Source organism: Pinus tabuliformis, chromosome 6 (assembly GCF_031772625.1).
Source record: "Pinus tabuliformis cultivar Carrire ecotype Pingquan chromosome 6, CPIR1, whole genome shotgun sequence".
In the NCBI taxonomy this organism is placed as follows: Eukaryota; Viridiplantae; Streptophyta; class Pinopsida; order Pinales; family Pinaceae; genus Pinus; species Pinus tabuliformis.
Window position 1 is genome coordinate 1,222,319,864 of NC_142292.1, and position 13,770 is coordinate 1,222,333,633.

At 37.6% G+C, this 13,770-nt stretch overlaps 1 protein-coding gene across 2 annotated transcripts in view; it reads right to left on the bottom strand.

Moving 5' to 3' along the window:
• The window catches only part of LOC149263100 (uncharacterized), a 221,021-nt gene that overhangs the window by 113,493 nt on the left and 93,758 nt on the right, over nucleotides 1–13,770 (bottom strand). For both annotated transcript variants that reach the window (XM_089425749.1, XM_089425745.1), the window contains one exon: nucleotides 13,180–13,311. In XM_089425749.1, the coding sequence (XP_089281875.1) occupies nucleotides 13,180–13,311 (132 nt within the window). The remainder of the gene's footprint in view (nucleotides 1–13,179; nucleotides 13,312–13,770) is intronic.

Sequence of the window (13,770 nt, forward strand, 5' to 3'; positions counted from 1 at the left end):
ATCTACATCTGTGAACCCACATAGTCTGACGTCATCCCCTCAGGTATATCTCAACCCATACTCTATTGTGTCGTACACATACCTCAAAATGTGCCTCGTTGTTGTCCAATGCACTCTCTTCGGTTCCACCATAAATTGACTAAGAGTATTGACCACAAAGTAGATATCTAGCCTAGTGTTGACCAAATACATGAGAGAACCGATCTGCCTATACAAGATCGGGTCAACATCCCTGTCATCTAATCCATCTACCTTCTTCCAATTGGTGATCATGGGCGTAGACATGGGTCTACAATCCTGCATTCGAAATCTCTTTAGAATATGTGTAGCATATCTCCCTTGACCAAGGAAGATCTCCCCGTTCTTCGGCCACACTTCCAATCCTAGGAGTTTGTGCATCAACCCCAAATCATTCATATCAAACTCTACTGCCAGAATCTTCTTGCAGTGCTCTATGAGCCCAGATGACCCTATCAGGAAGAGATCATCCACATACAACACTACGATGAGCGGCTCATCCTCTACCATCAAATAGTAAAGGTTGGGATTTGCGTCACTCTTGATGAATCCCATCTGCTACAAGTAGTAGTCAATCCGACCATACCATGCCCCGGGAGCCTGCTTGAGCCCGTATATAGCTTTCTTGAACCTACACACATGTGTGCGCCTCTCATGAGTCTTGAAGCCCTCTGATTGTTCTATGTATACATCCTCCTTTATCACCCCTTTCAAGAATGTTGTATTGACCTCCATCTGGTGAATCTTCCACCCCATCTGAACTGTTAGGGATATAACTGACAAGATAGAAGTGTATATGGCAACTAGGGCGAAGGTCTCAATATATCCCTTTTTTCTGCGCATACCCCTTTGCCACGAATCTAGCCTTGTACTTCTCCAAGTTGCCATCTACATCATACTTGATCTTGTAGATCCAACAAGAACCTACAACTAACTTGTCCTCAGGCCTCGACACCACCTCCCAAACATCATTCGTCATGATAGAGTTGTACCCCTCTACCATGGCATTTACACACACCTGATGATGTGCGGCATCCTGAAAGCTGGAAGATTCTGCAACCTGAGCCTCCAATGCTTGGTAACTGTCAGGCTATATGTGCTCTCTCTTGTTCTTCCTAGGAGCTCCAATGAACTCCTCTACATCTCTCAATGTCTAACGAACTCCTCTGTTGGTTCAACCACTAGTGGTGGGAGGTTCAACCAACTCCTCCTCATCCTACCTCTATTGCTCCATCTGTTGTGAACTCACTGGATCCCTTGCACCTAAGGAAATTCTAGTATTGGCCACTATACTGGGTCCCTGTGACTGTCCTACTAGCGGTCCTATTGGTTGCCCCTGTTGTTGAACCAATGGAGTTTTTGTTCGCTCACTCAAATCACCTACTGGCATCTGATGAGACTTCTTGAAGGCTCTATCCTCCATGAACTTTGTGTCCCATCTCACTATGATCTTCCTGCTGCTAGGTACATAGATCCTGTATGCCTTTGAGGTTTCGCTATACCCAACGAGGAACCCCTTCTCTGCAGTTGGATCCAACTTGGTGCGCTTCTCATCTAGCACATGGCAGCAAGCTATGTTGCCAAAGATCCTGAAGTGACTTACTTCGAGTTTCTTTCCTGAGAAGACCTCTTCAGGCGTTATCTTCCCCAATGCCTTATGAGTTACCATGTTTTGAATATACATCGTTGTGTCACATGCCTTTGCCCATAGAAACCTGGGAAAATCCTAGTCATATAGCATCACGTTTGTAGCCCCAACTATAGATTTGTTCTTACACTCCCCTACCCCATTCTGTTGTGGATTGTATGGAGTTGTCCACTCCTTTTGATGCTTTCCTTCGCACAGAAATCCAATTCTTTATCTGTGCACTCTCCACCATTATCTGAACGAAGCACCTTGGTCTTCTTCCCTGTCGCATTCTCTACTAGAGCCTTAAACTTCTTAGTGTGATCGAAGACCCCATCCTTGGTCTTCAAGAAGTAGATCCGGGTCTTCCAGGAATGGTCATCAATAAAGGTGACGAAATACTTAGCCCTGCTAAGAGTCCTAGTGGACATAGGGCCACAAATGTATGAATGTATTAGTCCCAACACGCCATCTTCTCTACTGTCATTTCTTGGGAATGTTGCCTTAGCATATTTCCCAAGCACGCACCCTCTACACACATCATCGTGTTCCGTGCCAAGTTTTGGAACACCTGTCACTGTCTCCCTGAGCATTTTAAGTGCTCCATGATGTAAATGTCCCATTCTCCTATGCCATAGCTCGTTCAAGTCTTTCCCCTTGTATAAATTAATAGAAATTTTCTACTACTGATGAAATCGAACTGAAATCAAGAGATTAAAAATTTCCTCTACTATTCTGTGGAATGTAAATCACAATTTAGAAACACGTGCAATGACATGCAACCATCAAAACCACAAGAACACAATGATTTTACAGGGGAACCCAACTGGAAAAAACCCCTCCACTGCTTTGCATTAATTCAGATGAAAATAGAAACAATTACAATGTCTTGCTTCAACTCTGAAGCACACCCTACACTGCAATCATGTTCTCCTGCTTCTTGACTTGCTCTAGCCAACACTTAGCCAATTCAAGCCTCAACCAACCTCCTATTTCCTTACGCAATCCTAGAGGAATTAGCCCCTAAAAAATAGGAGAATTCCCTATTTCCTTGCACAATATCTTGAGGAATTGATCACCTGCTCAGTGCAAAAGCATTGTACACTCAACAGTATACAAATATAAATACAAACTTGCTTTTTCCTCCACATCAACTAGGACAATTCAAATTCCATGCATGACTATGTCTATTTTTAATTGATTGACTAGTTAACTGAGAGATCGGTGAGTTAACAACACTCTTAACTACTCAATTGATCTTCAACTGACTCAACTACTGACTTGAGCTCAGTTAACTAAGTTCAACTGAAAATCACTGAACTAGATTGTTAAATTTTATCAATCACTACATGCACAACTCTACTTCTAGCCTATAACTTGAATTTACTGATCTAACTAGGAGACAAGGCCATGTCACACAAGTTAACTGCAATCCAAGTCATCCTACTGATGTGGAAAATCGAATTACTCAATTTGACTAAGGCACAAGTCAAAATTGAGCCTTTTCTTGCTACATTTCTAACACTCCCTCTTAGCAAGAAAAGGGCTCTGCACAACCCCAATCCAGCTCCTATGGAATGTACTATAGCACTACCTCTCACTGTTGTTGTTGCTACTGCAACAACTGCAACTAAGAAGCATCCAAAATAGCTAATCACTTGTGTCTCTACAACTGTCTAGTGGGAAAATTGCACTTTTGATTCTGCACTATGCCTCCTGCCCTACTATCAACACCGTTGTGTGCTCCTCCGCGTATGACTGCACCAACTGACACTGATCCTTCTGCTACTAAATCCTATGGACCCCTGTAGCAAGGTAATGATCAATGAGGAAAGTATACTGCAATTGCTACTGCTCTCTTGTGGATACTACCCAATTTTTGCAACTCTGAGACTAAGGCTCTACATTGCCCCACCTCACTCCTGGAGGTATAGTTGCATGCATGGCTTGTAAAAAAATTTCACTCTAACTCCAATTTAATTCACTTACCCGGTAGCTACATGCTTCAAAAAGGCTTTACCCTTACTGAATACAACATCATAGCCTCTATCCTCCAATATAGCTACAGAAATCAAATTCTTCTTCAACCCTGGCACATACATAACATTTGTCATATGAAGATGGGAGCCTGACTCCCTCTTAAATGTTACAGTTCCAATTCCCTTGGTACAATATTGCCCATCATCCCCAAAATCTATGTGCATCTGGAAATCATTCTCCTCTAGGCTACTGAGGAATTCTTTGCATCCTGTCATATGGAACGAGGCACTTGAATCTAGGTACCACACACTCCCCATTACATTGTTGGCCATGCATGCAATTAGGGTGAAGTCTAATTCAAATTGTGAGGCAAGTGCTTCACCTCCTGCTCCACCTGAAGGCTTCTTGTTAGAATTCTTGTGCAAACATTGTTGCATTTTGCCCATATTCATCGCAGTAAAAACATTTTATCTTGCTTAGGTCCTTCTTCTTGCCATTGTTCTGGCTGGAATTTGGCTTGATTTGGGCCTTCTTTCCCTTAGCTTTCTTGCCCTTCCCAACCAAGGAAAAATTCTCTTCCTCCTCAGCTTTGGATGTTACTCCATCTCTAGTGTTCCTTCGGATTTCTTCTTGCACCAAATCGGACCAAAGTCTCTCCCAATTTGGCAATTTGTCCCTTCCATTTACAGAGTCCTGGGAGTTTTGCCAAGGTTTTGGAAGGCCTAGGAGAGCTAGGCTCACTAGCTTCGAAGATGGTATATATTCTCGAACTCCTCCAAGCTCGACACTGACTGAATCTAGAGAGCTAATGTGGAGTGGTTTCATTTTTCTGCATACGAATGTTTTTGAGCTTGTCCCTCAATGCCAATTTCCTAGTATCACTGCCATTTTCAAATAACTCAGTGAGGTCTTCCACATAGCAAAGGAAGTCTCCTTGCCGTGTAAATTCGAGACTATGTGGTCTCTCACACCCTCCAGGATGATCCTCCTGGCTTTTGCAGTATCCTTCTTACACTGGGCTAACTGTTGCACATCCAGTACTGTTGGTTTTGGAATGTCAGTTTTGATGTACTCTAGCACTCCATTATCATCGAGTACAGCGTCCATCTTGTCCTTCCAAGCTATCAAATTTGAGGTTCCTTCTAGGGCATACTCCAATCTCAACCCGTTGGAAGACATTTTCCCACACGAAAGAAAACATACTTCACTGAATCTGCAGATCGAAATCTTTGAAGGAGAAGATCTATTGACTAGTTTCTAGTGTGATTTTTGCTCCGATACCATGTAGAAATTAATAGAAATTTGCTACTACTGATGAAATTGAACTGAAATCAAGAGATTACAAATTTCCTCTACTATTTTGTGGAATGGAAATCACAATTTAGAAACACATGCAATGAAGCGACAATTCTTAGAGTTGTGCTTTTAAAATGTAAAATACACTATGTATTGTAAGTAATATTCTTATGAATAAGATGAATGTACAAGAGCGAATGAATGTTACAATGAGGGTCTACTTATATACCTAGGCAAGTGCCCCTTCATGACTGAACATGTCTTTTAGACATGCCTTTCCATTTAACTAATGACTATTTAAATACTCATTACTTTGATTATTTATTATTTATATTTATTTGTATTTTATTTATTTTATATAAATTATATTTATAGCATTGCCCCTCTCTTCCCAAAGCTTAATTGCAAACAATTTCTTTCACCTCGCCCACTCATTTTGGCATGTGTAAATGGTATTGTTGTGCTTAACCCATTTTCCTCTCGCCCCTTTTTAATTTATTTTTTAAAACCATAGATATATATATATATATATATATATATATATTATTTTTATTTATTTATTTATTATTATTATTATTATTTTAAATTTATTAATTTTTTAATTATTTTAAGTAACTTTATAAAAAAATTATTACAAAATAACTTTATAATTTATTAAAGTTAAATTATAATAACTTTATAAAGTGATTTTTTTGTTGAGGTCGTTTAATTTATTTTCTTATGCACTTGTACGAAATGGTACAATCACATCTGTACATGCTCGTCGATTGACACCTCAATACGTTAGTGGTTTGTCGCTTTTGTACCACCGTCATGAGGGAGTGCTCATCCACACCCTCACCCATTTCTTTACCTAGTAGTTTTACTTCGTGCTTTATAAGAGATGGTTCTGGCCACTTAAAGACTTTGATCACGCTCCTTTCTCGGGAGTGGGCATACCATTTGTTGGGCATTTCGTAGGCGCGTTGCGTACGCATCTCATTAATCCAATACGCCACAACTTCACCCCATTCCCGCTCTTCCACGGTTTTGGTCCTCTCCTCATTCAACTCCACCTTTGCTATGCAGATCCCACTACCCTAAACTCTCATGTAACACAAACTACATTCATTAATACCGTTGTCAATGCCATCTAAAACTCTCAAAACATAATTAAGAAGACCGAACTTAGTAAGAACGTAATTGTCGATCGGACATGCCTGATAAAGTTCTCTAAAAAGAGCGTTATGATTAGGACTCTCGAGTTGAACCCATCGTTCAATCGCTATATACAATGGCAGCTTCTTCGACATTATATCGATGTTCAAGGTCCTCGGAGGCCCACTATTAACATTCACATATTCCCAATTGTAGTCAACCACACCAACGCTTCTAGAATTCAGTGTCGGTTGTTGCTGGATGGGGCCGTGAACCCCTCGACTCATGTTGTTGTTGTTGGAATTCCAATTTCGGCAGTTCCTTTTGGTGAGAGACAGGGTGATCTTTCTAGACCGGAGGATGGAACCATTCAGTTCGAGAAGTGCTTTTTCCACGTTGTCTACATTTGAAAACTCCACAAAAGCATACCCTCGTGCTCAGATTTGGCTTGGACAACATATGCCATAGCTACTGATTCGTCTTCCCTCTAATTTTCTAGAATTCGTAGGCAGTTTTATAATTTTTGTAGCTACCTGCATATCCATAGACGTCGCTTCTATTCTTTTGCAAGTTCTGCTTGAATCAACATGAGAGGTTGTTGCATTAACTTCCTTATCAATGTTTTGTTCTACATCCCCTTTTTCTATAAGTTCAGATTTTCGTCATTTTACATTATAAACTTACAAGCTCGAGATATCATCTTTTTCAATAATATTCAACCTTATTTATAGTTTCTTCATCTTCGGTTGTCATATATCCACTTTGATTATCAACCTTATTTAAGTCACCCTAAGGAGATCCTATTTCAACATGTTTAACATCATTTTCTCGGTTTGAACATTCTTTATTGTTAGTCTCTTTCATGTCAATGTCAACTTCCATTGTAGGTGTTGAATCTAGTGTTTTGAAAACCTTTAATGACTCTGTAAATGATCTTTTTATTTGTTGTAATGATTTTTTAAATTCACTTAATAGCTCAATTGTAGATTTATGAGATTCGCTTAACTCCATGATTCCAGGATTTAAACTTAATGGTAGATTGTGCAGCGATAACATCCAAAGGCTCGAATGGCTCTGATACCACTGAACCGACAATTCTTAGAGTTGTTGTGCTTTTAAAATGTAAAATACACAATGTATTTGTAAGGTCTAAGTACAGAAATTTATGAAGTCACTTCTAGTTTTACAGACAATGAAATTTAGGAAAATACATGTTTGTTTTTCTTTGAATTTGATGTCGATCCCAAGCTGTCCTCGTTCCCAATTTTGCTCTTGCTACCAAATGACCAATCCTCCCAGCCAACTTGAGCACAACCTTAGTACTCAGCTCCAAAATACTTCCCAATTCGAGTATTTTGGTCCCCCGTTTTCAAAAGCTTCAAGAATAATTGCTCAATTCTCACGTTTTGATTCGAATATCCAACTCTAAATCGAATCTCCGGCTCTGATTCAGATCTCTCGTTCTCCTTCCAGTCTTTCTTTCCCAAAAACCCCCTTCTCCTCCGGTGTCTCTGCGTACTCGGGATAAATATCATCCCTAGGCGGTCACCACCTTCTTCCACCGCCCTCATTAGATTTTATTTGACAGATATAGCTTTACGTGTAATGGGAGATGAGGATACGTGTTTATATCTTGATATGTTTGACATGTTTAAACTTTAATAACTTTAACTTTTATAAAATTTAATTATAATAATAAAATCAATAGTTATACATATATATCAAATTTTTGTTATATTAATTTAGAAACTTTAACATATAAATATATATTTATATACAAATATATATTAACAATACTTAACTTATAACTTTAACTCTAAAATGATCAATATTTACATTAGAAGGATTGCAATTGTAAATTTTATTTAACAACCTTATAAGTACGAAGTATTTAATATGTATATTTTGAGTGTCGGATTTAAGGTAATATCTCTTTTCTCAATGATTTAGGTATTTAGTCCATTTTCATTTATTTAAACATTTTTCCTAATTATTTAATAAGTATATTAGTGCAAGTGATGCAATGTGTGCATATGTAGCTATCATATGCATACATCGTATGCATGCTAATACTTGTTTGCTTATAGATCGAAATGGATCATTACAGTATTGTAAGTAATATTTTTATTAATAAGATGAATGTACAAGAGTGAATGAATGTTATAATGAGTGCATGCTTATATACCTAAGCAGGTGCCCCTTTATGATTGGACATGTCTTTTAGACATGTATTTCCATTTAACTAATGACTATTTAACTACTCATTACTTTGATTATTTATTATTTATATTTATTTGTATTTTGTTTTATTTTATATAAATTATATTCATAACATGCAATGACATACCATCAAAACCACAAGAACACAATGATTTTATAAGGGGACGCAACTGGGAAAAACCCCTCCACTGCTTTGCATTAATTCAGATGAAAAGAGAAACAATTACAATGTCTTGCTTCAACTCTAAAGCACACCCTGCATTGCAATCCTATTCTCCTGCTTCCTGACTTGCTCTAGCCAACACTTAGTCAATTCAAGCCTCAACCAACCTCTTATTTCCTTGCACAATCCTAGAGGAATTAGCCCTAAAAAATAGGAGAATTCCCTATTTCCTTGCACAATAGCTTGAGGAATTGATCACTTGCTCAGTGCAAAATCACTGTACACCCAACAGTGTACAAATATAAATACAAACATGCCTTTTCCTCCACTTCAACTAGGAAAATTGAATTCCATGCATGACTATGTCTATTTTTATTTGATTGACTAGTTAACTGAGAGATCAGTGAGTTAACAACACTCTTAACTACTCAACTGACTCAAGTAATGACTTGAGCTCAGTTAACTGAGTTCAACTGAAAATAAATGAACTAGATTGCTAAATTTTAGCAATCACGACATGAACAAACTCTATTTGTAGCCTATAACTCAAATTTACTGGTCTAACTAGGAGACAAGGCCATGTCACACAAGTTAACTGCAATCCAAGTCATCTTGCTGATGTGGAAAATTGAATTACTCAATTTGACTAAAGCACAAGTCAAAATTGAGCCTTTTCTGGCTACATTTCTAACACCCCCTGACACTATCACTGCTTATCAGTACCATTAGAGAATCGAGTTGCAACCTGTACAACCTATTTCTTTGAACTCCAATCTATTTCACCCTCTTCTAGCTTGGGTGTTTAACAAACACCTTTTTCCCTACAAAGTGGACATCATATCCCTTATCTTGTAACTGGGATACTGAAATCAAGTTCATACCCAATCCCGGCACATGCAGCACATCTAGCACTGGTACTTGCTCCTGACTTCCTCTGAAAATCAATGGTACCTCTACCTACTAGAGTGCACTTGGTCATGTTTCCCATCGTAATCTGGAAGTCCATATGCTCTTCTTTGTAGCTATAGAAATATTCTCTAAACCCTGTCATGTGAGTTGACGCTCCACTATCAATGTACCTAACATCCTATGAAGCTGAGCTATTTAAGCAAGCAAATTCATCCTCCAACCTGGAATACAATTCTAAAGTCCCCTAAATATCAATTTTGTCCATGGACAATTATGGAGAATTCAATGAAGACATCCCGAGTATATATTTGTGTGGTATTTCTATTTCACCCGGCGTTGATTATGCTCTAGCAAATTGCTGCAAAACCCTTTTGCACCCAAACAAGAAATTTTCTCAACGAAAATATTAGTTGTTGCTTCCTTTGCCTATTGTGGTATTTCTATTTCACCCGACGTTGATTATGCTCTAGCAAATTGCTGCAAAACCCTTTTGCACCCAAACAAGAAATTTGCTCAACGAAAATATTAGTTGTTGCTTCCTTTGCTTGCTGGAATCACTATTCTGGACAAATCGAACATTCTTGCAACTGCAACTAGAAAATCGAACCCTTGCCTAGCAATTCGCACTGCCTGGTTAAGCACTGCGCAGCGCCTGAAAATTTTAGCCCATTGCTCCCTCTGAATAGCGAAATTTTCTCTCTTCCGCCTATGCACCTCCTGTCTGCCAAATGTGCTCTGATACCATGTGAAAATTCCTTGAAATGCAACAACTAGTATTAATTCTCCTAACTAATTATTCAATTTATTAATTTACTGATTAATATCGAATTAACCACACCGCAATTTTGTCACAAAATAAAATAAATGTTGTGGAAATAAAAAATGTTGGAAACAGAGAAATTGTAGCACACACACAAAAAAATTAAGACATCGTTATTTTTGGACAATTGTCCCTGAAAAAACCCAATGTGGGGAAATGGTTGCAGCAATGAGGGTTTATATTATTATGCAGAAGCAGAATTTCTGAATACAATAAAATGTCACCAAACCAGCAATTCTACCCAAGAGAAATACTGGCAAAAATTTACTGAGGGATTTTACCCTCTCTTCAAGCAATCTCGACACCTGACTGCCTCTAAAAACCTAGTCATCCAAACAATTTGCGCAAGCCCTGCCTCACCTTAGTGCAAACCCTCTCATGCTCAACCTGGAATTGCTGCCAATCAAGCATCCTGCTTGCTACTAACTTGGAGATTGTCTCTTCAGCACTCTAGAAAATCTTCCTGGCCTCTTGATCTGAAAATAATCTTAATTCAGCCAAATCAAATTGCTCTACTGAAGCAATTGAGTAGTCCCTACACTACTTCCAAGAGAATAATTTCGGCCTCCTCTTTTTGACTCTCCAGAACTAGAAACTCCTCTGGAACACTACTATGTTTCCCCTCTGCCACTTGCTACTCACCCATTGGCTCGATCTCCAGTGTTGAATCACTCCTGCTACTGGGAATCCGAACTGCCTAAGCAACTGAGTATCTACACGGGTGTGTTCTCCATCTACCCATCGAACTCCTCTTATAATCTCTAGTTGGGACTCCAACGGTCAAGATTAAAACTTAAATCGATGGCTGAGATCATCTCCCAGTCGATCCATGTGAGTTTCTAGAGAATTCTCCCCTTTCTCAATTAATTACTATTAATTAACCATTTTTCCTAAGTTAGACTTAGGAAATTTTTAATTACAGACAATTAATTTAATTAAGCCATCTCTAGGCGGAATTTCCAGAAACAATTTTTGGGTTTTGGAGAACTCATGTGTTTTAGCCTCTCCAAAAAGTTTTGAGACTAGAACACCATCCAATGCTACAAAAACTAACAGAAAAGGCACTAGAGAAGCTTGTGGTGGTCATCTTAATTTCTCCTTTTTTTCTTTAATTTATGGTAACTAGGGTTAGGTTTAGATCAAATATGCATTTAATAGCAATCTATTGTCCATTTGTTATTTCCCTGTTGAAAGGGATTGCATTTAATAAATATAAAAAGGCAAAATCTAGCATTAATTGCATGTTATTACCCAAAAAAAGGGTTGATGTCTTGATTTTAATTGTTATCATATGTGCATTCAGTGACATAAAACCATTGTTTATTTAACCCTAGTTTGCCTCCATCATAGACTTTGCTTCTTTGTTGATCCTATCACTCAGACTATTTTCCCAAGCTGCTATGTGCCATTATATGCCCTAAGTCTGCATTTCATAAAAGCCCTAACTTATAGCAGCGTTCTTCTAAATTATAAGAGTTTTAGAAAAGTGTACTTGAACTCTAGGCAACTCTTATCTTAGTCCTTCAAAGCTTGGCTAGTACCTTTTCCTTAAATTAGACATCACTACTGAGCCCTCCTTGTGTTGATAATATCCACCACTAATAGGTAGAGAGAAGTCACTAAGGTGACAGTGGTGGTTGATCTCTTGTTTCCTTAAGACCTAGGTTGTCTAGTGAGGCTTTGAACTAGGCATACTAAAATTTTGTGGTACCAAACTCCACTATGATGGAAAATCACATAGAGAGTAGATGAGTAATAATCATGAACAAGTGTTGAGCCAATGGCATGATATGGTCAGTTATTAGAGACTCCATGGGCTACTATGTAGCAAACCTTTAGTCAGTTTCTAGAATGTATATGCAATGACATCTTCAACCAATTTAATTATCATTGTTTGCTTGTGCATCTTGTCTATATATTGATGTTTTAATGCAATCCATATATGAAATTATTATTATTGAACAAGGTAAGTATTGGATATTATCTTTAAATCTATTCATGAGGTTTGATTCTTTTTTGTAGTGTTGTCAATTCATAAGATTCTTCCATCCACTCCTCTCTGTTTTCTCAATGTCATACTTCATTATGTAATTTAAGTTTTACTCCAAAAACTAATTCAATGCATTCTCCTACGTACATGAATGCAAATAAAGCTTAGGAGTACGATGTGGGCATTTAGAGAGTGCACACTCAACCTTCCAGCAATAAGCATGGTCATCCCAATTATTGTAGAAATATCTACTTAGCTATGCCTCGATAAATTCAATCCCCTCTTTAACATTAAGTCTTTCTTACCTAACAACGAACAAAAACTTCATCAAAAATTATAGAGACTAGATAAGGCTACAAAGACAAGAACATCATCTAAGCAAAATCTAGAAAAGAAAATTGTAATTAGCTATAATGCATGATAAAATTCCTGTGTCATGAATAATATGGTAGTCACTGCTGTACACTGGTGTGTGTAATTACTAATAAGCATATATACCCAAATAGTTGGTTAATTTATTGATTCATGTATGCTGATCATGTATTATAAACAGTGGTAAATAGTGGTAATTGAGCTCACCCAAACTCAGATTGGATGAAGGGCTATAATTGAAGGTTAAAGTCCCAATGACTGTGATCTCACGGTTATTTGATTACTATGTACTTCTATATATTCTATATGCATACAATTCTTTTAATTACTAAAAATTAGCTGTTCTTTTGAAGAAAAGAAAGGCCATAGCAAGATTTCTGACCTATGAAATACTGGAGCTACTTCAAAAGCTCAGATCAATAAAAGGGAACTAGAAGCCCATGCAAGACAATGTCTAACCTAGAACTCACCATATTCTAATCATGTCAATACAGATAAATAATGGAATTATAAGGCACATTAGTGTATAAAATTCAAAAAATCATTGGCCTATGTAAATAAAGAACTGCTACATATACAACATGATCTGAAATTTCAAAGATAATCAATGGCATCTATCATTGAAGCATGCAAAAAGCTTGTCTTACATTGACTGCAATGCTTTTTAGTGTGGTACATAAAGTTGCCAACGAAGATGAAGCCAAGTTCTCTTCTCGAGCAACATCCAAAAGTACGTCAGCCATGCCAGTTTTTGCAAAATTTCGTGCATGGGTGTAAACCTGCATGTCATTTCCACTTTTTTCAGTGCTTCAAAATCTTAAAAGAAAAGCTCATGACATAGAAGCCTTTAAAACAAGAATATATTAGTGCAATTCAGTTTAAAATCTTCTACAAAAATATAATGAACTTGTTACAATCCAAAACATCATCTATTATCTAAATAAAAGGTTAAGAAATGACTTTCAATAATGGACGTTTTTCTCAAAAAATATAATGGACCTTTTAGCTCTCGAAATGTTGTAGCTATGATATTTCCCTGAAAAAAATTTGATAGTTGAAAAAAAGACATGCATGGTCATAATGGTTGGATTTAAAATGTGCCTACTCGATTGAGTACAGGAATGTGAGACACAAATCATCTTATTTGGCTGTGCAAGCGGAAATTCCAATAACAGAAATCACATGGCCAACTTGCAATCCCTCCATTTGACACCCTAGTCCAAAGGTCGATGCCATAT